This window comes from Protopterus annectens, chromosome 2.part2, assembly GCF_019279795.1.
Source record: "Protopterus annectens isolate FY-2018-M chromosome 2.part2, PAN1.0, whole genome shotgun sequence".
In the NCBI taxonomy this organism is placed as follows: Eukaryota; Metazoa; Chordata; order Ceratodontiformes; family Protopteridae; genus Protopterus; species Protopterus annectens.
Genome location: NC_056730.1, coordinates 414,946,964 through 414,967,713, shown reverse-complemented (window position 1 = coordinate 414,967,713; position 20,750 = coordinate 414,946,964). Strand labels below are relative to the sequence as shown.

Below are 20,750 nucleotides of genomic sequence, written 5' to 3'. Positions count from 1 at the left end.
CAACCTTGCTGCGATCTCTTCGCATATCCTTCCAACGCGAAGTGCAGCGAGTTCTTCACTCTGATCCCTTCACCAGGGACTCCCCCAGAGACGTTCCTGTCCATGCTTGGCCTCCCGGGATACTGTATGCTTATCCCCCATTACCTCTCATTCCGAAGTTTCTTCAGAAAGCTTACCGACTGGGGTGCAAAGTGATCCTCATTGCCCTGTTCTGGCCTCGTCAGGTGTGGTTCCCCTTCCTCTGGTCTCATATTCTAAATCCTCCTCGGATTCTGGATCCCTGCCCGGATCTCATCTCTCATCCCTCGGTCAGTCTGCCCGATCTGTGCAGCCTCAAGCTGACGGCTTGGTTGCTCCAGTTCCCCTGATTGCTAGGACTCCCGGTCTGTCATCTTCAATAAAGACTATTTTGGTGGCATCCCACAAAGCTTCCACTACGAAGGTTTATCACAGCAAATGAAAATGCTTCTCTATCTGGATTTCTCAGAGGAACCTAGATCCCTTTACAGCCCTGGTTCCTGTAGTGTTGGAGTTTTTGTCCAGTATTTTCCAACAAGGGGCTAGTTCCTCTACAGTGAAAGTACAACTGGCAGCCATATCTAATTTTCATGTCGGCGAAATACGAATGCTCTGGCCTCTTTGAGACTGTGTAAAGCTTTCCTAAAAGGCACTTTTCTTTTACATCCCCCGGTTAAGGATTCAGTCCCTCCTTGGGAACTTACCCTAGTTCTGCAGGCGTTGGTTGCTCCCCCAATCGAACCAGCAGCATCAGTAGATTTGAAATTCTTGTCCTGGAAAACAGATTTTCTAGTTGCCATTACTTCGGCCAGAAGGGTTTCTGAGATCCAAGCTTTGTCTGCCATGCCCCCTTACTTGATCTTTCATTAAGACAGGGTTTCGCTTCACACAAACCCTTCTTTCTTACCGAAAGTTACCTCTGAATCAAATATTAACCAGACGATTAATCTGCCTGTTTTCTTTCCAAATTTTCAGAACAAGGGTGAATACAAGCTGCATTTGCTAGATGTTCATAGACAACTTTGTAAGTCTGACCAGTTATTCGTGTCCGTTTCTAGATCTTTTTTGGGCAAAGCCATTTCCAAGGTCTCCTTAGCTAGATGGATTACACAATGCATACTGCAAGTCTATAAGGATAAAGGTCTGTCCCCACCTGGTCCTTTTAAAGCTCATTCTACCAGATCTATGGCAACTTCTGCTGCTTTTTGGTCTAGGGTTTCACTGGATGATATCTGTGCAGCAGCAACCTGGGCAAGGTCACATACATTTATTTCTCATTATAAGTTGGATTTGATCTCTAGAGGGAGAGCATCCTTTGGCTCTGCGGTGCTCAGGAATATCCTTCCATGAGGGCCTCCCAGGAGTTTTGGTAGCTGGGGACTCTGTCCCACAGGTTGCAGATAAATGAAGTTAACTACTTCAGATAAAGAAGTTATGTATTCACCATAATGGTCCATCTGAGCAGTTATACTTCATTTTCTGCAACCGTCCCGCCCTCCTTTTCCGGAACCTGTTCTAAGTTAGTGCTGTTATTGAGTTGCTGATAGTTTGAATAGTTGCAAACTAGATCTGAGGGAAGGTAGGAGATGTGAGGGACTATGGGTAAGGGGAGGAGCTTGGAGCAGATGCATTAAAAATGTTGCCGGCTCGGATCTGATATGGATCCGAATACCCACAGGTTGCAGAAAATGAAGTATAACTACTCAGATGGAACGTTATGGTGAGTACATAACTTCTTTTTAGAGTCGACATTTTCACCGAGAACAGCTTCTTGTCCTCTGGCGACAAAGACTCTGGGGGTGACACAGTGAATTCCATGACTAGGTCTCACTGAAGTCATATGACGTGTGCCAAATAATTCAGCACTCGTATGGAAAATGTCGCTGAAGAAAAGACTCGCTTCCCAAACCAATCCACCGCCCTAGACTCCTTGTCCGGAGGGTGGACCGAAGAACTTTTCTGAGCCAGTTCTCTCTTAGTGGCAGCTGCAACCACCATAGCATCCACCGGGGATCCCATGTACCAGGCCTGTGTGTCTGTGGGAGGAGAAAGGATTCTGTCCGGGCATTTGGGTATTGGCTCTATGGTGTCAGGCTCCTTCCATGCCCTCGTGGTAATGAGATGCACTAAGGGATCTGCAGGAGGGGGCACCCAGGATGTAGATGGGTCCGTGCCAAAGGCCTCCAGGAATACTGACTCGTCCGTAGAGGGTTTTGGGGCTGACCAATCTCCCCTTTGGGGGAGGATTTCCATGATGTCTCCAAAGGAGACATCCTCGGGAGGTGACCTTCAGGGAACCCTCACCTTCATCCAAGTTAGTATCTTCTGTGAATGACTCAGGGGAGTCCATGTGCCTCCTCTTACACGAGTGCTTACGGGGACCCTCTTCAGTGGGACTCGCCGAACAGGGCTCGTAAGTCACGGGGGTTCCACAATGGGATCCACCTGGGGGTCCTCTAGCACGGGCTGTCCCTGGGACAAGTTGATGGGAGTCATGACCAAATCCACGGGAGCCTGGTCGGAGTCCAATGCGATGGGTTGGGGTCTCAATCCTCAGGAGAAAACCCTCTCCACCACGTCGAAAGCCAAAGGAGAGTGCACCTCCTTAGCAAGGAGTGAGGATCGGGGCCAAGGCCAGGATAGCCGGGGTTCAGAAGGAACAGTTCAGATCCGACAAAGTCAGAGCCGAAGACACCTCCATTCCCTCGGATCCAACTCCCCATTCTCGGCCCCGAGAGTTGCTCAGAGACAAACAAGTCTAACCCGAGGAACTCAAGGTAATCGCCAGCATCGAGGTTGGAGGAACCATCAGCACCAAACCCCCAGCTCCTCTGATCCATAAACCCCGAAACCGCAGGTCGGATCAAGGAAGGAGAGATAGGATGGAAGAAGGGCATAGAGGTCCCCTCTCCGGCCAGAGAGGGGCCTGGCAAGACTCCCATTTAGATTTGGGTCCGAATGAATCTCCGCATCATCTTGTCCATGTCAAGCTCCGACAGACTCCGAGTCAACCGCGAGGAAGCGACCTACTCAGATCTGGCTGGTCTATGGGATGACCTCAAAGTTGGCCTCTGGTCTGAGGGCTTCGACGGCTCTGGGGAGAACCTCTGGGAGTGGAGCCGAGGAGAGGTGGTCCTGACAATTTTTGTAGGTGGACTGGGAAAGGGCTCCCACTCTGGAGACCATTTGCAATGCCTTTCCCCTCTCTTATCCTTGTCTCTCATCTTTCTCTTTCGATTTTGTCCCCATCTCAGAAGGCTTAGAGGGAGGGTGAGTCCCAACGAGGGGGGGGGGGGTTGATCGGCTACTGGAGCCAAGGTCGAGGTTGAGTCCAATGCAGACACTGGTAGCAGGCCCTTAGCTACCAGCTTTGCCTTCCTCTCTTTCAATGCCCTAGGGTTGAGCCCTGCACACACATTATGAGGCAAAGATAGGTGGGGAACACAAAGGCAAATAACACACAGAGTGTGGCCATCAGTCGGTGAAAGTTTGTGGCTACACTCTGTGCATTTTTTAAAAGTTGTTTTTGGCTGCTCAGCCATCACCAAAAACCACTCAGCCAAAACTAAACCAACAAACACACACATTAAGGGCGGTTAGGCCTACACTACCTCACAAACTCTAACTTTTTAAACTACTTTTTTTTTTTTTTACTAAAACTGACGAACAATGAAGGAGAGAAAAGGGATGAAAAAAATGACTACACACTCACACTAAATATATATGAAAAGATACCACTTACTACACCCAACCTGGAGCTATGAAGACCATGATGCGTACGCATGAAGCGGCAAACGAGATCTGAGGGAAGGTAGGAGATGTGAGGGATTATGGGTAAAGGGAGGAGCTTGGAGCAGATGCTTGAAACATATTGCCGATATGGATCCGAATACCCACAGGTTGCAGATAAATGAAGTTAACTACTTCAGATCTTAAGATTCACCTGTCTAAAAAGTTAAGTTTTAGTGGAGAGTCACTACTTTTAAAACAGCAAGATAGACTGAAAGGGGGTGTTCACTTTTCTGTTCTGGTACTATGGAATACAGTAGGATGGCCAATAAAACAGTTGAACCGGACTGATTTCACAAAATGATAATTTTGTGCTTACTCCAGTCAGTAAAAGCAGAGAGGAAATGAGATATATGGCCAAATTAACATAAGGGACAGGAAACTTGAAAGACAGTGGTGTTTAAAACACAACAATAACCAGAATTTCTGTCTGACTCACAAGAGACGGAGCTGTGGTCTCTTTTCAAGTTTTAATATGCAGTTAAAAGCAGAATACAAGTAAAACACAGTGAAAAGAAAACAAATCACAGCATACAAAATAGAAACAGGCAATAAAGTAATACAAAATATAACAAATAAAAACAATATTTTTTGTTTATTTTGTTGATTCGGTGAATCGGCTTAATAAATACAAAGTAATCAAAAAACATTGTTTTGTAGGGGGGCAAGCCCCCCTGCACCTCCCATGTGGGGGGATGCACCCCCCCCACACACACACACGCTACATAAATATACCAACTCCGAGATCGCACTAGAGTGGGGAACAGGATATATTTCCTTATCCTCACTGTACCGTGATTCGGTGAATCAGCTTTCATACTTTTCTTGTTCAAAATAATGTAGTTTTGAACAAAAAAGTAGATGCATATACATATATAAAGAGAGAGAGCGAGACAAACTATAATCTTGGTCACCAAGGCCAGGTACTTAAACAAATAGAAAATATATCGATAGAAGATTACTGAGGCCACCACAGCTTAGGATAATGTGAACTTTAAAAATAAAAATAAATAAATATATATATATATATATATATATATATATATATATATATATATATATATATATATATATATATAAATATATATATATATATGGGTCTACTTTGTTTCACTGAAACACACTTCACTGAAACTGATTTCACTGAAAACTCATTTCACTGAAAATCAGTTGCCTGAGCACAATTCACTAAAAACTCATTTGACTGAAACTCATTTTGTCTAAAAAGGTATATATCCTGTTCCCCACTGTAGTGTGATCCCGGAGTTAGTATATATAGCAAGGGGGGGGGGGGCACAGCTCCCCACCTGTTTTAAATGTTGGTAACCATAGACATAGGTACTTACAAATTAAATGAATAACTCTTTCCAGAAGATAATAAATACCCAAATTATGTGGGGGCTACACCTTCCACTCCCCCAATGTGGGGGGCTGTGCCCCCACACCCCCCCTTACTACATATACTAACTCCAGGATCGCACTACAGTGGGGAACAGGGCATATACCTTTCAACAAAATGAGCTTCAGTCAAATTAGTTTTCAGTGAAGTGAGCTTTAGAAATGTCAATGTTTTGAAAACTTTCACAGCCAATCACAACTTTAAAACTAAACACACCCCTCTATAGACGAAGCACTGTCATTCATAAAATCTGTCATGTGGCTTGTAATGTCCAATAAAATGCTGTTAAATGCTATTATAAGTGTCCAGTCATGTTCATCATCGATCGTAACTATGTCCAATCAGAATAGCTAAAGTTGGACACACTCCCCAAGAGGTGGAAACTTTATCATTTAAGGCTTGTAGTATATCAAATCATTCGCTGAAAGTGAAAAGATCAACAAATCGTAATATTGCCATATTCACACACCTCCGTGCAGGTGAGAAACATTCAATGAAAACATCTGGGATTATCCATCAATATATAAAAAGAAGTTATGTTCGTACCATAACATTTCATCTTTGTTGTTGATCTTCATTCATTCATGACGGATGGGTCTCGGTTCCATCCTCAGAACCAGCTCGGCCGATATAACAAGCTTGCATCAGCCAAAAAACTCTCAAACTAAGCTTACCTGTAAGTGCCCATCTCCTCAGATTGAGTTTTCCCTTAAGGAAAGAAAGTGGAGGCTTTGTCTGAGCAAATGCCTTATCCTGAAACCAGGACCAAGTCCGAATCTCTAGGAGACTTTCGGAGGGGGTAGGAGGGTGGGATGTCATGAATGGATGAAGATCAACAACACAGATGGAACATTACGGTAAGAACATAACTTCTTTATCTAATGTTGTTAATCTTCATTCATTCATGACAGATAGGACAGAGTCCCTTGCTACTTTATGTCTTGGGAGGTCCTATGGAAGAATATTCCTGAGCACCATCAAGCCAAAAAATGTTCTCCTCCTGGAGACCAAGTCCAATTTGTAATGATTTATAAAGGTATGAAGGGTAGCCCAAGTGGCTGCTGCACAAATGTTATCCATAGAAGCTCTAAAATGAAAAGCCACTGAAGCAGCAACTGATCTGGTTTAATGCACCTTGATTTTAGTTATTAAATGCATTTGGTTTTGTTGGTAGACAAAAAAGATGCATTCTCTCAGCCATTTCACCAAGGTGACTTCAGAGACTGATTTTTCCCAACTTGGGTCCTGAGAAAGACAGGAATAACTGGCCAGATTTTCAGAAATATTTAGTCCTATCCAAATAGAAGCGTAATTGTCTATGTACATCCAATAAATGCAAACAATATTCGCCTTTATTTGAAAAATTTGGGAAGAAAACTGGCAAGTCAATGAATTGATTAATACTCAACTCTGAGACAACCTTGGGTAGAAAGGATGGGTTAGTCCAAAGTGATACTCTCTCTATGTGAAAAACTATGCAAGAACATTTTACAGACAATGCCTGTAATTCTGATATTCTTCTTCTTGAGGTAATGGCTACCAAGAATAAAGTCTTCCAAGACAAGAATTTTATATTGCAAGTGGCAGCAAGCTCAAAGGGATGACGAGTCAAAGTTTGTAGGACCAGTGTCAAATTCTAAACTTCAACGGGCTCTTTGAAGGGCGGTTTTATATGTATAACCCTTTTCAAGAAGGTTTTACAGAGGCGATGAGATGTTAAAGAAGAATCTTGGAAACCATTGTGGAAGTTTGAGATAGCTGCTAACTGGACCCGGATCACAGAAGCTGAAGCTCCTTATTGGAGTACGGTTGATAAATACTCCAAAACTGAACTAATCTGAGTTGAAAAGGGGTCTATTCCTTTTTCTTGAGACCAAAATACAAATATGTTCCATTTACTAGAATACATTTTCCTGGTGGATGGTTTATGGGAAGCCAGAAGTATTTTTCGTGCAGAGAAAGACAGGTTATTTTGCCTGGCAATTACCATAAGTGGAGGTACACCAAGCTGTCAGCTTGAAGCTCGATAGGTCTGGATGGATCAACCCCTGTGGGTGTGACAGTAGTCCTGGAGTTGGATCCAGAGTCCAAAGTCAGTGAACCAGGTGAGGCCAAAGGAAAGGGAACCAGACTTGTCGGGGCCAATAGGGTGCAATAAGGATTACTTTTCTTCTCAACTGAAAAGCTTTTTTTTAGAAATTGTGGAATCAGTGGAAAGGAAGGAAAGGCATAAAGTAGTCCCGGGGGTCAATTGTGTACTAGAGCATCCCTCTGGGACTCTCCCTGAGGGGGGATCAGGGCAAAGTAGCTACTGCATTTGTGGTGGGTGGGAGACATGTATAGATTGTAGCAAGGCTGACCCCAGCAACAGAAAATCTCTGTCACTACTATGAGATTGCGGGACCACTGGTGAGGCAGGAGAATACATCTGCTCAGTTTGTCCACAATCACACTGGAATTCCCAGGAATGTGTGGTGCTACCAGAAAGTGGTTGGAGGCTATTGCCCAGTGCCAAACTCTCATGGCTTCCTGACACAACAGGTAGGATCTGGTTCCCCCCTGTTTGTTGATATACCAGATGACCGGCATGTTGTCCAAATGGATAGCAACTGTCCCTAACGGGAGGAAAGAATGGAATGCTTGCAACACCATAAGCACCATCCTCAGTTCTAGGACACTGATATGCAAAGTGGCCTCCATGGGGGACCAAGGGCCTTGGACCATCCATCCCTTAAAATGCCCCCCCACCCCATCAGAGGTGTGTCCGTGGTCACTACGGCCTTGGGCTGAGAGGGTGAGAAGGGGTGACTCCATAATTCCATTCTGGCTTCATCCACCAACTCAGATCTTGCATGCAGCAGTTCATTATGCAGATCGGGTGAGATATAGGATGGTTAATAAGGACCACTGTGACACTAGGAGCCAATGTAACAATCTCATGTGTTGTCTTGCTAGACGAACTATAGTAATCGTTGCTGCCATTGATCCTAGCAGTTGAAGGACTGAATGTGCTGGGACTTTGTCCTGAGAGAGTATCACTTGGAGTTGATATCTTAGTCTCTGAAGCCTGTAAAGCAGAAGGGCAACCAAGCAAGACCTTGAGTCGAATGTCACTTCTATGAATTCTTGGGTTTGAGTAGGCACTAGTTTTGACTTCTCTTCATTTACTGAGATCCCTAAGGATTTAGCTAGCTGTAGACTGTGGTGCAAGGCGAGAAGCAATAGATTCTTGGTGGGGATGGTAAGCAGCCAATCGTCTAGATATGGAAACACCTGGAATCCTTGCAATCTCAAGTGAGCTGTTACTACTGCCATACATTTGAACACTCTGGGGGCTACGGAGAGACCAAAGAGCAGTGCTCAAAATTGTTAGTGATTGTCTCCCAGCTGGAAGCGGAGACATTTCCTGGAGCGTTTGTCCATTTTTATATGGTAATATGCATCCTGGAGCTCTATCAAGCACATCCAGTCATCTTTTTCCAGAAAGGGGAGGATAGACTGAACCATGACCATCTTGAATTTGGTCTGTTTGATTAACTCATTTAGTATGCTGAGGTCCAAAACTGGCTTCCAGTCTCGTCTTTTTTGGCACTAAAAAGAACCTTGAGTAAAATTCAGATTCTGTCTGGTCTGGTCTGGTGGAACTATTTGGATGACTTTTTTTTTTGGAGCAGCTTTTGAATTTCTTATGCTGCTACATCACTCTGACTGGGTGGAAATTGAGGGATTCGCCTTTGCGGCCTTGGGTAAAGATCGAAGGGGATGTAATAACCTCTGGTAATTATCGTCTGCACCCAAGAATCTGTCATTACGGAATGTCAGGCTAAGTGGTGCAGAGAGAATCATCCCCCGGACTGCTTCCAGAGGCAAGCAATTGGGCAGCTCTTCAGGTGGAGGAGGAGCAGAATCTCTAGACCCCTGGTTACACAGACCCCCCCTCAGCCTGGGGGGGGGTGTCTTCCTGATGAATTCCCTCCTCTGCCCCGGGGGGGGAGGGACTCTACACGTGTGCCACGGAAAGGCCCTTGGGATTTCCTGAACCACATCTTTCCACTTCCTAGAGTAGGATCGTTGGGGAGGGGAAAAACTTCCACCTAGAGCAGATAGGGTCTTGCCTTCCTTCTCACACCTGGTTAGTGTGTCTTTATCCTTTTGACTGAAAAGAGAGGAAGCATCAACAGAAGCGTTGACGAAGGAAGACTTGAAAGGGTCCGCAAAGTCGCACAAGCGCATCCAGGCGTGACTTATGAAAATGCTAGCACCCACTGCTCTGGCCACCCCTTCGGTTGCATGTGAAATCAACCGCAAGGACAAGTTAAATATGGATTCCAGGGTAGCAAGCTGTGAGGCAACTTGTCACATACCTCATCCGACACAGCTCCTGCCATGGTTCCTGAGAGTTCCATGATCAGGTCCCTCTGGAGATGGGTAAATGTGCCAAGTAGTTCAACAACCATATGGCAAAGGTCGATGAAACATAAACCCACTTCCCTTGTCTGTCCATCGTCCAAAATTCCCTGTTTGCAGGATGGACAGCAGGCCTCTCCTCTGTGAGTTTCTTCCTTGTGGCCACTGCCACCACAATAGTGTCTACTGCCAAGCCTTAGGACCAATGGGATTGATCCTCTAGAGGAGAGAGTATTTTGTACAGTCTGTGGGGAACTGGCTCAACAGTGTCAGGAGTCTTCCAAGTGTGCAGCACAATGAGCTTGACTAACTCATCTGCAGGTGGGGCCACCCAGGAAGTAGAGGGCCAAGCACGGAAAGCCTGCAAGAATACAGATTCCTCAGAGGAAGGGTTGGTGGGCTTCCAGTCACAGATCTGTTTCAGGATCTCCAGTATATCTCCAAAGGAAATATCCTCAGGGGATGACCATGGGGACTCTTCCCCCTCATCGAAATCCATATCTTCGGTGAGAGATTCCTCAGGGGAATCAATGTGCTTCCTCTTGCATGATCTCTTACGAGATGGCTCTTCAGGGGGAACATCTGAAGAGGACTCCAAAGAGAGGGTGCCCTGCAGTAGGGTATCTTGCTGTTCCAGTGCCCGATGTCCCAGCATAGTAGACTGTGTCAGCTGTGAACCAGAGGACATGTATATGTGGCATTCCGGCACTGAAGGGGCCAACTGCGAACCTGCTGATGTGAGTGCTCTCTTCATAACCTGGAAGGCAGGCCCTCTAGAAGATGGATGGGAGCCCCAAACAGAGAAAGACAACCTCGGAACCGGGGTCACACTCCACTCCAATGAGCCAGCCTCCAGGGAAGGAGCTGCAAGAGGACTCGGAGCTGCCAAAGCAACCGGAACCATCTCACTACATCAAGCTCCAAAAGGCACCTGGTGGAACGGGTTGACATCCCCGATGTAGATTCAGGCCAATCAAGGAATGGACTTAGCTGCTGTCCAGCAAAGGGGTCAACTGACAGAGAAGATCAGGTCTTGGCTAGTGTCTCGACCTTCGGCACCATGGTCAAAAGACCAAAAGGTTGTGATGATGGGGGGGGGAAGTGACTAGTTTTAATAGAGAAACTATTTTTGGTGACAAAAGGGTCTGTGGTATCATGGAATGGGTTGGTACCGTGGGAGTAGTAGTCATTGTTGATTCCATGATCAAGGACGGCACCGTGGATGGAGTTATAGACTCGGTGTCAAAGTCATTTTTGCATGTTTTGGTTTTGGTTCTGTATGAACCTGGGCCTTAGTGGTTTTTGATTCTTGAGAATAAGGAGATGATGGCACTGACTGGCTCCTCTTCTTCGTCTTTTTTTAGGAGGGGTTGAGACTTCCACCTCCGATAAAGCCTCCAAGAAAGGGCTTTTTTAAAACATCCTTTCAGATTAATTTGTTCTTGCACTCAGCTAAGGTGTGGGCAACTAAAGCCCTTACAGAGCTCACACAGTGGTTGAACCTTTAAATGTGGTACTCCTACACAACAGCCACAGGAGAGATACCCATCAGCGTTTGGCATCTTCCTGCCACACATCACATTGTTTGAAACCCATAGTGCCCGTTTTGTCTGCCATTACAAAATATGAGGTCAAGAGTAAACAAACAGTTAAGGAAAACAGTGATTAAAAAGGAGTCAAAGCAGAAGAGATATTCTGTCACAATAGGCTACACACATGCGTGCACGCACAAAGAAAGGGAAAAGATTTTTTTTTTAATATATTACCAACAATAAGTAGAAAGAATACCCAAAGGGTAAAGGGAAAAAGAGAATACTAACGTTGGTATTTGAATTACCATAGGGTAAGGGAAAGGGAGGGGCCTGTACCAACGATGGTACTAAGAAATACCAGTAAGGTAAAAGGGAAAGAAAATTTCATTCACACAGGAAGGAAAGTGTCACTAAGTATGAATGACTAAGAAACAAAAGGATTACAGGTGATTATGAAGGCAAATTGCAAATATTTAGAGAAAAATGAAACACTTAGCTTGAGAGCTGCCCTGACCCATCTTGAAACTCTATGCAGCAAATGAGATCTGAGGAGATGAGGAGAGGGGCGCTATGAGTAATCTTAGCTCGAGGTTTTTTTTTGCTGGCGTGAGCTTATTATATCAGCCTAGTCAGTACCGAGGACAGAACCGAGACCCGTCTGTCATGAATGAATGATGATTAGCAACATCAGATTGAATCATCGATATATAAAATGATGAGTTGCGCTATCTGATCCACTTGAAAAGTAAGCATTATATAAACCTCAAATAAATGTACTAAACTTACTGAAGATGGCATAGGACATGTTAACAAAACCAAAATAATAAGAAAAAGAAACATAAAAAATAATAATAGGAGATAAAACATGTGAATAAAAAATTAATAATAAGAGCTGATGGAAATACAATAACATCAAATCTAAATTCAAGTATATGAGAAAACAGCACCAACACATGAGCAAAACAAGTGTCAGGAGACAATGAAACAAAATATAGGAAAAATATCCATATTATTTTCATTTTAACCTTCATTTTTAAGGCCAGTTTACAGGGTAAAAAAGAGGTTATGTACTCACCATAACGTTCCATGTTTGTTGTCCTTGATCTCGCCTTCCTTCTTGCTGTTTGGGTTCAGAGCCAATCCTTGGCTCCGACTCAGCCGTATACTATAGCTCAAGAGCTTTTGCTGGCTCGAGGATAGCCCCTATCCCAGCATGCCTAGCAGTAGTTATCCAGATCTCGTTTGTGATAACCCAACACTAGACCATACAAATAGACAATAGATGTACTCTACTCTACATATCAGATGACACCTACATATAAAGGTGTAACCCCTCCACAAGAGTAACAGGAGTAGACTGAGACTAACCATAAGGTATGGTATAAAGGAAACCCAGCCAGTATAACCAATAAAACAAGGGATTCCTCACAATCCTCCAGGAAGGGGGAAGGAGGCTGAGACGCAAGAAGGAAGATGAGATCAAGGACAACAAACATGGAACGTTAGGGTGAGTACATAACTTCTTTATGTTATGTTGCCCATATCTCACCTTCAGTCTTGCTGTTTGGGCCAGCATCCCCAGCACCTGATTCTTGGGTGGCTCAGTGGAAAAAACTCTTCAGGAACGTGGAACCAAAGGATGCCCTGTTCCGGGAGGCCACATCTATTTTGTAATGAGTGATAATGGTATGAGGATTAGCCCATGTAGCTGCTGCACAGATCGAAACCAAAGACAGTCTGGCTTGTAAGGCAATAGAGGTAGCCAAGGCCCTTGTTGAGTGCCCTTTAATTTTCCCTGGAAGTTTTTGTTTACGCAACTCGTAGACATGTTTTATAGTGTCTGAAAGCCACTTTGATAAAGTCATCTTTGAGACTGCACAACCTTTTTTATTGTCCATAAAGGATATGAACAATTGGTCGGATTTTCTAAAGTCCTTGGTCCTGTGTAAATAGAAACGTAACTGTCAATGAACGTCTAATTGATGAAGCTTATACTCTGCCTTGTTGCCATAATTGGGAAAGAACACAGGAAGCTCTATGGATTGATTCAAATTGTAGTCAGAGCATACCTTGGGTAAGAAGGAGGGGTTGGTTCTGAGAGAAACCCGATCTTTATTGAAAATCAAGTATGGGGGACAAATATATAAGGCCTGCAATTCTGAAACCCTTCTAGCTGAGGTAATTGCAACCAAGAAAAGGGTCTTCAAGTCAGAAATTTGAGCGGACAAGAAGCAGATGGTTTAAAGGGAGAAATAATCAGTGTCTAAAACTAAATTTAGATCCCGGGGGAGAGGTTCTCTTATCGGAGGTCTTAAGAGGGTAGTACCTCTTAAGAATGCCTTGCATAACCAATGGGACATGATATTGGAACCCATTTCTCCCACATGGAAATTAGAAATGGCAGCTAACTGAACTCTTGACAGTATCTGCAGCTGCTGCTCGGTCAAAGGTTTCATCAAGAAATACAAGAATCTATGAAATGGGAGCAGTAAAGGGACCAACCTGATTTTTGCTTGCCCAACAAGAGAACCTCTTCCATTTACTAGCATAAAGTATCCTAGTTGTGGGCTTATGGGAGGAAATCAAAATGTGTTGAACTGCTGGAGAAACATCGAGAAGCCTGGCTAAGACTGGAAGTGGAGAAATCAAGCTGTGAGCTTGAGAGTTTGAATGGAAGGATGGAGAGCCCCCGAATGATGCATCAAAACATCTGACGCTGGGTCCAGGATCCAAGGCTCTCCCTGCAGGTGAGGCCAAAAGAATGGGAACCATATCTAATGAGGCCAGTAAGGGGCAATGAGGATTACCTTGCAACCCAATGACTGTACTTTCTGAAGAACCTTGGGGATCAGGGGAAAGGGAGTAAAGGCGTAAAGCAGTCCCGGGGGTCAGTCGTGAACAAATGCGTCCCTGGGTGACTGTCCCAGCAAAGTAGCTGCTGCATTTGTTGTTGAGAGTGGGTGGCAAACAGATTGCAGCATGGCTGGCCCCATTTCGAAAAATCAAGTCTGCAACTTCCTGCATCAGGGACCATTCATGAGGCATCAGGATAGCCTGACTGAGCTTGTCTGCTATCACGCTGGATTTCCCCAGGATGTGCATTGCAACCAGAAAGCGGCTGGGAGGACATCGACCATTGCCAAACATGTACAGCCTCTCGATACAAGGGGTAACATTTGGTTCCACCCTGTTTGTTGATGTACCATACTACCGACACATTGTCCGTCTGAATTGCTATCATCCCTGTAGGTAGAGAGTCCTGGAAATGCATGCAATGCCAAAAGCACAGCTCTCATCTCCATGACATTTATGTGCAAGTGGTACTCATGTTCCTGCCAAGTCCCTTAAACAGTTTCTCCCAGATAATGCCCCCCACACCCTATCTGGGAAGTGTCCGTGGTCACTGTGGCTACAGGTTAGGGGGAAAGAAAAGGCCTGCCTATTGTTACCATAGGGGAGTGAAGCCACCACTCCAGATCCTTTTTTGCAGGATTCCGTGATCAGAATCTGATGTGACATGGGTAAATCCTGGAACGACCATTGTGCAAATAGAAGCCACTGTTGGATTCTCCAGACTGACTGCCGCCGACATAAAACCCGGGACGTTGAGGACAAATCTTGCTTGAATTCTCTTTTGTGTGAACAGCATGACAACTTGGCGACGGATCGTTAATACTCTTGCTATCATGGCCCTTGTGTCTAAATCTACCCCATAAAGGTAATATACTGACAAGGCAACAAGGCATATTTTTCATAGTTTATGGTGATCCCTAGCTGAGAACAAGAGCGAATTGTGTATTCCCTTGCCCTGATTAGTTGATGCTCGGTGATGGCAGTAAAGAGCCAGTCATCTAGATATGGAAACACCCGGAATCCTTGACGCCTCAGGTGAGCCGCAACTACTGCCATACATTTGGTGAACATCCTGGGGGCTGTGGTGAGACCATGGGGCAGCATTCTGAACTGATAATGACTGGCTCCCAGCCAGAAGAGTAGAGATCTCCTTGACAGTCTTTCCATTTTTATGTGGTAGTACACATCCTGGAGATCGACAGAGCACATCGAATTGTCCTGACCAAGAAAGGGAAGAATGGACTGCAGTGTTACCATCCGGAACTTTGTTTTCTTTACTGATTTGTTCAGCCTGCTGAGATCCAATATGAGTCTCCAGTCCCCTGTTTTCTTTGGAACTAAAAAGAACCTTGAGTAAGTTCCGAATATGATTTGGTCTGCGGGGACTTCCTGGATGACTCTTTTTCTTGGCAACCTTTGAACCTCTAGGTTTGCTTGATCCCAAAGACTGGGTGGAACATCTGGGTTTGAGTGTTGTCTTTTTGACAGGGGAAATTGGAAGAAGGGGATATTGTAACCTCCAGATATTATCGGTAGTACCCATGTATCTTCTGTGATTGATTGCCAGGATGTTGGGTACAAGGATGATCTCTGCCTGACTGTCTCTGAATTCGGACAATCGGGCCTCCCTTCAGGAGCGCTGGAAGGGCCTACCAGAGAAGGTATCTCTGTTGCCCTGATTCTGTGCCCCCCCCAGCAAGATCGACGTCTTCCATTATTTCCCCCTCTGCCCTTGGGGGAAAATCTCCATGTGTGTCAAGCGAAGCTCCCTGGGATTTCCGGAACCACATTTTCCCGCTCTTCTGGCCTTTAGGATAAGGTCTACATGGAGCAGAAAAACATACACCCACGGCAGAGAGAGTTTTGCCATCCAGTTCACACCTGGTAAGAGTCTCTTTTACCTGAGGCCCAAATAAGAACGAGCCGTAGAAGAGGGTGTTGATAAAGGAAGACTTAAGGGGCTCTGCAACATGATAAAGGTGCATCCAGGAGTGTCTACGTAAGGCCACCCATGTGCCTGCCTCCCTGCTCACCCCATCAGCTGCATAAGAAATTAGCTGCATGGAGGAGTTAACCACCGAAATCAAGGTCACAAGCTGAGAAGCCGCCTTGTCAGAGGCTCCTGCAGCTGTAGGATCCTGTAAGGTATCTCCTAATTCTTTGAGGAGATCTCTTTGAAGCCTTATAAAGTGGGACAAATAATTCAGTGACCTGAGAGTAAAGGTCGCTGAAGAAAACATCCGCTTCCCGTATCTGTCCATCGTACCAGACTCTGTTCGGCGGATGGACAGATGAAGAAGTTTCCGCTAATTCCTTTTTGGTGGCTGCTACCATCACCATAGCATCAACGGGAACACCTTTGGATAAGAAGAGTCTGTCTTAAGGGGCTGTAATGAATTTATTGGGCCCCTGCGGAACTGGTTACATCATGTCTGGAGAGCTCCATGCCTTTCGACTCACTCACTATGTGTAAAATTGGGTCAAAAGGAGGAGATACCCAAGAGCTGGACGTTCGGGAACCAAATGCGTCCAGGTACAATGACTCATCTTCAGAAGGGGCAAGGGACTTCCAGTCACCCCCTCTGTCTAAGGATTTCTAAGATGTCTGAAAAAGAGATCTTCAAAGGGGGAACCGTGGGGACCCTTCTGATTCATCCATGTCTGTGTCTGATGTCAAGGACTCATGGGAGTCCAGGGACCTCCTCCGAGGGATGTTCTGGGAGGTTTCAGAAGAGGTGGGATTGCCCAATTGGGCATCCTGGACCACGGGGTTCCCTACGCTTGGAGGGGAGGTTCAGAGGCGGACACCAGCCCTGAGGTAAAAAAGCCAATGGACATGAAGGTAGAGCTGTCTCAGCAGAAAGCATGCTCCTCATCACCTCGAAGGCATCACAGTCCCAACCCAAAAGAATCTCCAGCTCAGAAGAAGCCAGCAACTTCCTCCAAAAAGAGGGCAATGGCTCCGAGGCCAATGTAGGAGCCGTGCTGACCTGCGCCAAAGCTTCAAGAGGGAGAGTAGGGTCAGACAAGGGTCCGGTGCCGCTCCTCCCCCTCGGACCCGACAAGGGAGTATCAGCTCCCAGATCCCTCGATAGAAGGGCGTATCGAGGAGATCAGAGCAGTAGTCAGAACCAAAAGACTGGAGGAGGTTACCAGAAAAGACAGTTCCACTACTAAGACTTCCATACACTCCAGGCTGCAAACTCAGATGAGTCGGAGGAGGAATCAAGACAGTTGTGGTTTGGACTGTCGGCACCACTTCCATCTGGGATGGGCCCGAAAGTATTTTGGCTAAAGCTGGTGTCCTAAGAAGCCTCTTCACTACCCTATCCACATCATCATCCGAGAGGCTCCTGGATGACTGAGAGGAATGGGTTGAAGCTTGGTGACTGCCTGCCACAGACTGTAATAAAGGAGACTGTGGAGCAGACCGCACCAGTTCCAAGGCCGGAGACCTGGAACGCTTGTGGGAGCTTACTGGCTCCAAAAACACAGATGGAGCCATCGGTGATAGTGTCTTGTCGTGTCCGAATTGGCTTGTGGTTTGCCCTTCTCTTTAGCCAGGTCCGAAAGCTGGCTGAGTCCGCATGGCAGACAGAAAATCCTACATGTGAACATGTCCTAAACAATATATTAACGAAACCGAAGGTTTCAGTAAGTCTAGAGAAGAGAAAAAAACACTAATACAAGATAACTATCTAATAACAGACAAAAAAAAAATCTTTTTTTTTTTTTTTTAAACAGACAGGAAAAAAGAAGCAAAGGGGGGAGAGCCTCTAAATTAAACAGCAAACTTCTCACCTAAGGAGAACCTCTAACTTAAACAGCAACTCCTTATAAGTTAAAGAAGGCAAGAAAAAAGCAAAGAACCCTCTAAGTTAAACAGGTCTGAAGAGGGAAAAAGGCCACAAAGAAAAATGGTTAGTCTCTAACAAACGCGAGTCACTCGGATGGGATAGAGAAGGTAGAAGGACAGGTATTAATAACAAGTTAGAAAGATAAATTAGAAGATTTGCTTCAAAAGTATAACAAATAAAAAAAAAATTTAGCCTGAGCCAGTATCTGCAATCTCAATGCTGCAAGTGGCAAACGAGATCTGGGTAACTACCGCTAGATATACTGGGATAGGGGCTAGCCTCGAGCCATTAAAAGCTCTTGAGCTATAGTATACAACCGAGTCAGAGCCAAGTATCAGCTCCGAACCCAAACAGCAAGAACGAACGCAAGATATGGACAACATAACATCAATTATTTAGACCAGGATATTTCTCCTCAAGGAGATCACCAATCCACTGCATCTCCATAAACTCAATTTCTAGCATAATGTCCCCTCCAACAGGGTTCGTTATTGACTACCTTCAAGACTTGAAATGTTGTAAATTACTAGATATATGTTTGAAAAGTGGACTCTTTTCATCTTTCAAGCAAATGTCACTAACATGCTTATTTGTCTTGTCTACATAAAAACTGGGTCAGGATTGACAAAACGGCAACATAAACTAAATTTCAAGTCTTACAGTCCGCATATGCATTAAGTTTATATTCCTTTTGAGTAACTGGGTGTATGAAACTTCGTGATTTCAGAATATACTTGCAAGCTGTGCAGTTCCAACGAGGATAAGTACCAGTTTTCAAATATTTAGACAGATGTTGTTGATGCTGTTTAGAACATATTATCTGCTTTTAACTGTTATTGTTTTTGAAAGAAAACGCTGGCATATCACCTACTAAATCTCATATATTAGGGTCACTTAAAAGGATATGCCAATTCTGCTTTATGGTCTCAAAAACATATCTTATGTTGCTGGGGTATGTTAAGGTGACCCTAGTGAGATTATTCAATTGTAGAGTAGCCAACTATTATACTGTCACCTCCTCTATTTAAATAATAGGGCTTGGCCTTGTAATTTCTTTGCTTGCTTACCTCTGTTGAATATTTCTGAAAATCCACTGCATCATATCCTCTGTATTTAAATTGTTGTTGTAAATTCTGCTTAGCGACCTCATAGTCCTTGTCTTTAGTACACAACCTGGAATACTGTAATAACTGTTCTTTCATGATATTCCAGTATATATGTTAAGGATGCATGCTAGCTCTAGACAGATTATTTCTCTTGAAGACTTTAAGATGTAGAGTGGTATTAAAACCTTCTATGTCATTCAACTCCAAAGAGACATCTAAAAAGTCAATGCAGGTAGACAAATGATGGATAGTAAATTTTAGAAAGTCTATTTGTAGATTCCAAAAAAAACATGAAATGCTTATGTTTTTAAGGATCCATTCCAAAGAACAAAGATGTCATCAACAACCTTTTATAATAACATAAGTGTACATACCAACTGGATTTTTATTAGAAACATACAGACTCTCTCAAAACGCCAGTACCAAGTTAGCCTAAGTACTGGCACAGGGAGTGCCCACAGCCACTTACCATTTCTGCCAATAAATGTTGTTCTTGAACATAAAAATGTTATTTTCCAACATAATGTGAAGTAGTTGACACAAACTTACTCTCTCATTGGTGAACATCATTTTCTCAGATAGGAAGGCCTTTACTGCTAAAATACCATACTCATTAAGTATTACAGTAAATAAGCTATTATCATCAAGGGTTACCATATAAAGACTCTTCAAATCATTCTGTAAGGTCATATAAGTGGACAAACTCGCTAAAAAGTCTTTACTGTCTCTCAAAACACTGGCAGCAGACAAGAGAGCCTTTTTCAATTCTCTCTCTCTCAATAAAGATGGATACAGGTGCTGTTGTCCATCTATCACCTGAAACAACAGGACACAATGATGTATCAACAGCATTTTTATGGATCTTAGGAAGGCCTCTAATGACAGGTATGAGTGGATAATCAACTTTAAAGTATTCATATAAAGAGTTGTTAATCTTGTGCAGCATCAGCATCTCATAAAGAGTACTGTGAATATCTTTTATCATTTTATTAACCCTAATGTTATTGATAGTTGTATAAGTATCAACATCACTCAGCATGTCATACATCTTGGTATTGTAGTCATGTCTATTCATGACTACTACAGTGCTCCACCTTTATCTACTGCACAGATCACAATCCTTAGGTCTGTACACAAGTTATTAAAAGCCTCAATTTATTCTCTCTTGAGGTTATAGTAAAGATGTCTGAATCCATTCAACTGAGTGATATTATCCGCCTTACATACTTTCATGAACGCATCAAGTGTAGCATTATTTTGTGGAACAAAAGTACTGGGTTTGCTATAAACAGATTCACTGGTCATATTATCATTCCTAAACAAACACTTGAGCATAACTTTCCTGCAAAACATTTTCAGGTTAATAAAAATTTCACTTACTCTGGAAGGTGTAGCTGGTACATAACTGAGGCCTTTATTTAGGACCCAAAGTTTACATGCTGTCAAGTTTATATCACTTAAATTGATTACCAAGTCTTTTTTAATAAAGTCCAAACAGCCTATCTCTCCAGTGATAGTTTTCTCCTCTTCCTGCCTCAACTCTGTGAGCATGCCTCACTCCCTAGCGTCCTTATCTGCAGAGGTAATGTGGTCACCACAAATTATTATTCACTGCTGTAGAATTTGTCTTGGGTCTCGCCCCTTTATCAACATTCGAATCAACAGCTTATAGAGATGTAAGTGGGTCTCTCAATTTGTATTTATCAGTTTTGGCAACAGATATATTATCATCTTGTTGAAAGCTCGTAGTATCTGAAGCTTTATGTCCAGAGGACCATGCATGGCTTTG

The 20,750-nt window shown here is 44.0% G+C and overlaps 1 protein-coding gene across 1 annotated transcript in view; it reads right to left on the bottom strand.

Moving 5' to 3' along the window:
• Positions 1 to 20,009, bottom strand: part of MCCC2 (methylcrotonyl-CoA carboxylase subunit 2) — a 1,233,028-nt gene extending 1,213,019 nt beyond the window's left edge. Inside the window, exons 1-2 of the mRNA XM_044064435.1 lie at positions 19,866 to 20,009; positions 19,511 to 19,777 (exon numbers count right to left, since the gene is read on the bottom strand). Of these exons, the coding sequence (XP_043920370.1) occupies positions 19,511 to 19,777; positions 19,866 to 20,009 (411 nt within the window). The remainder of the gene's footprint in view (positions 1 to 19,510; positions 19,778 to 19,865) is intronic.
• Positions 20,010 to 20,750: the final 741 nt, after the last annotated feature.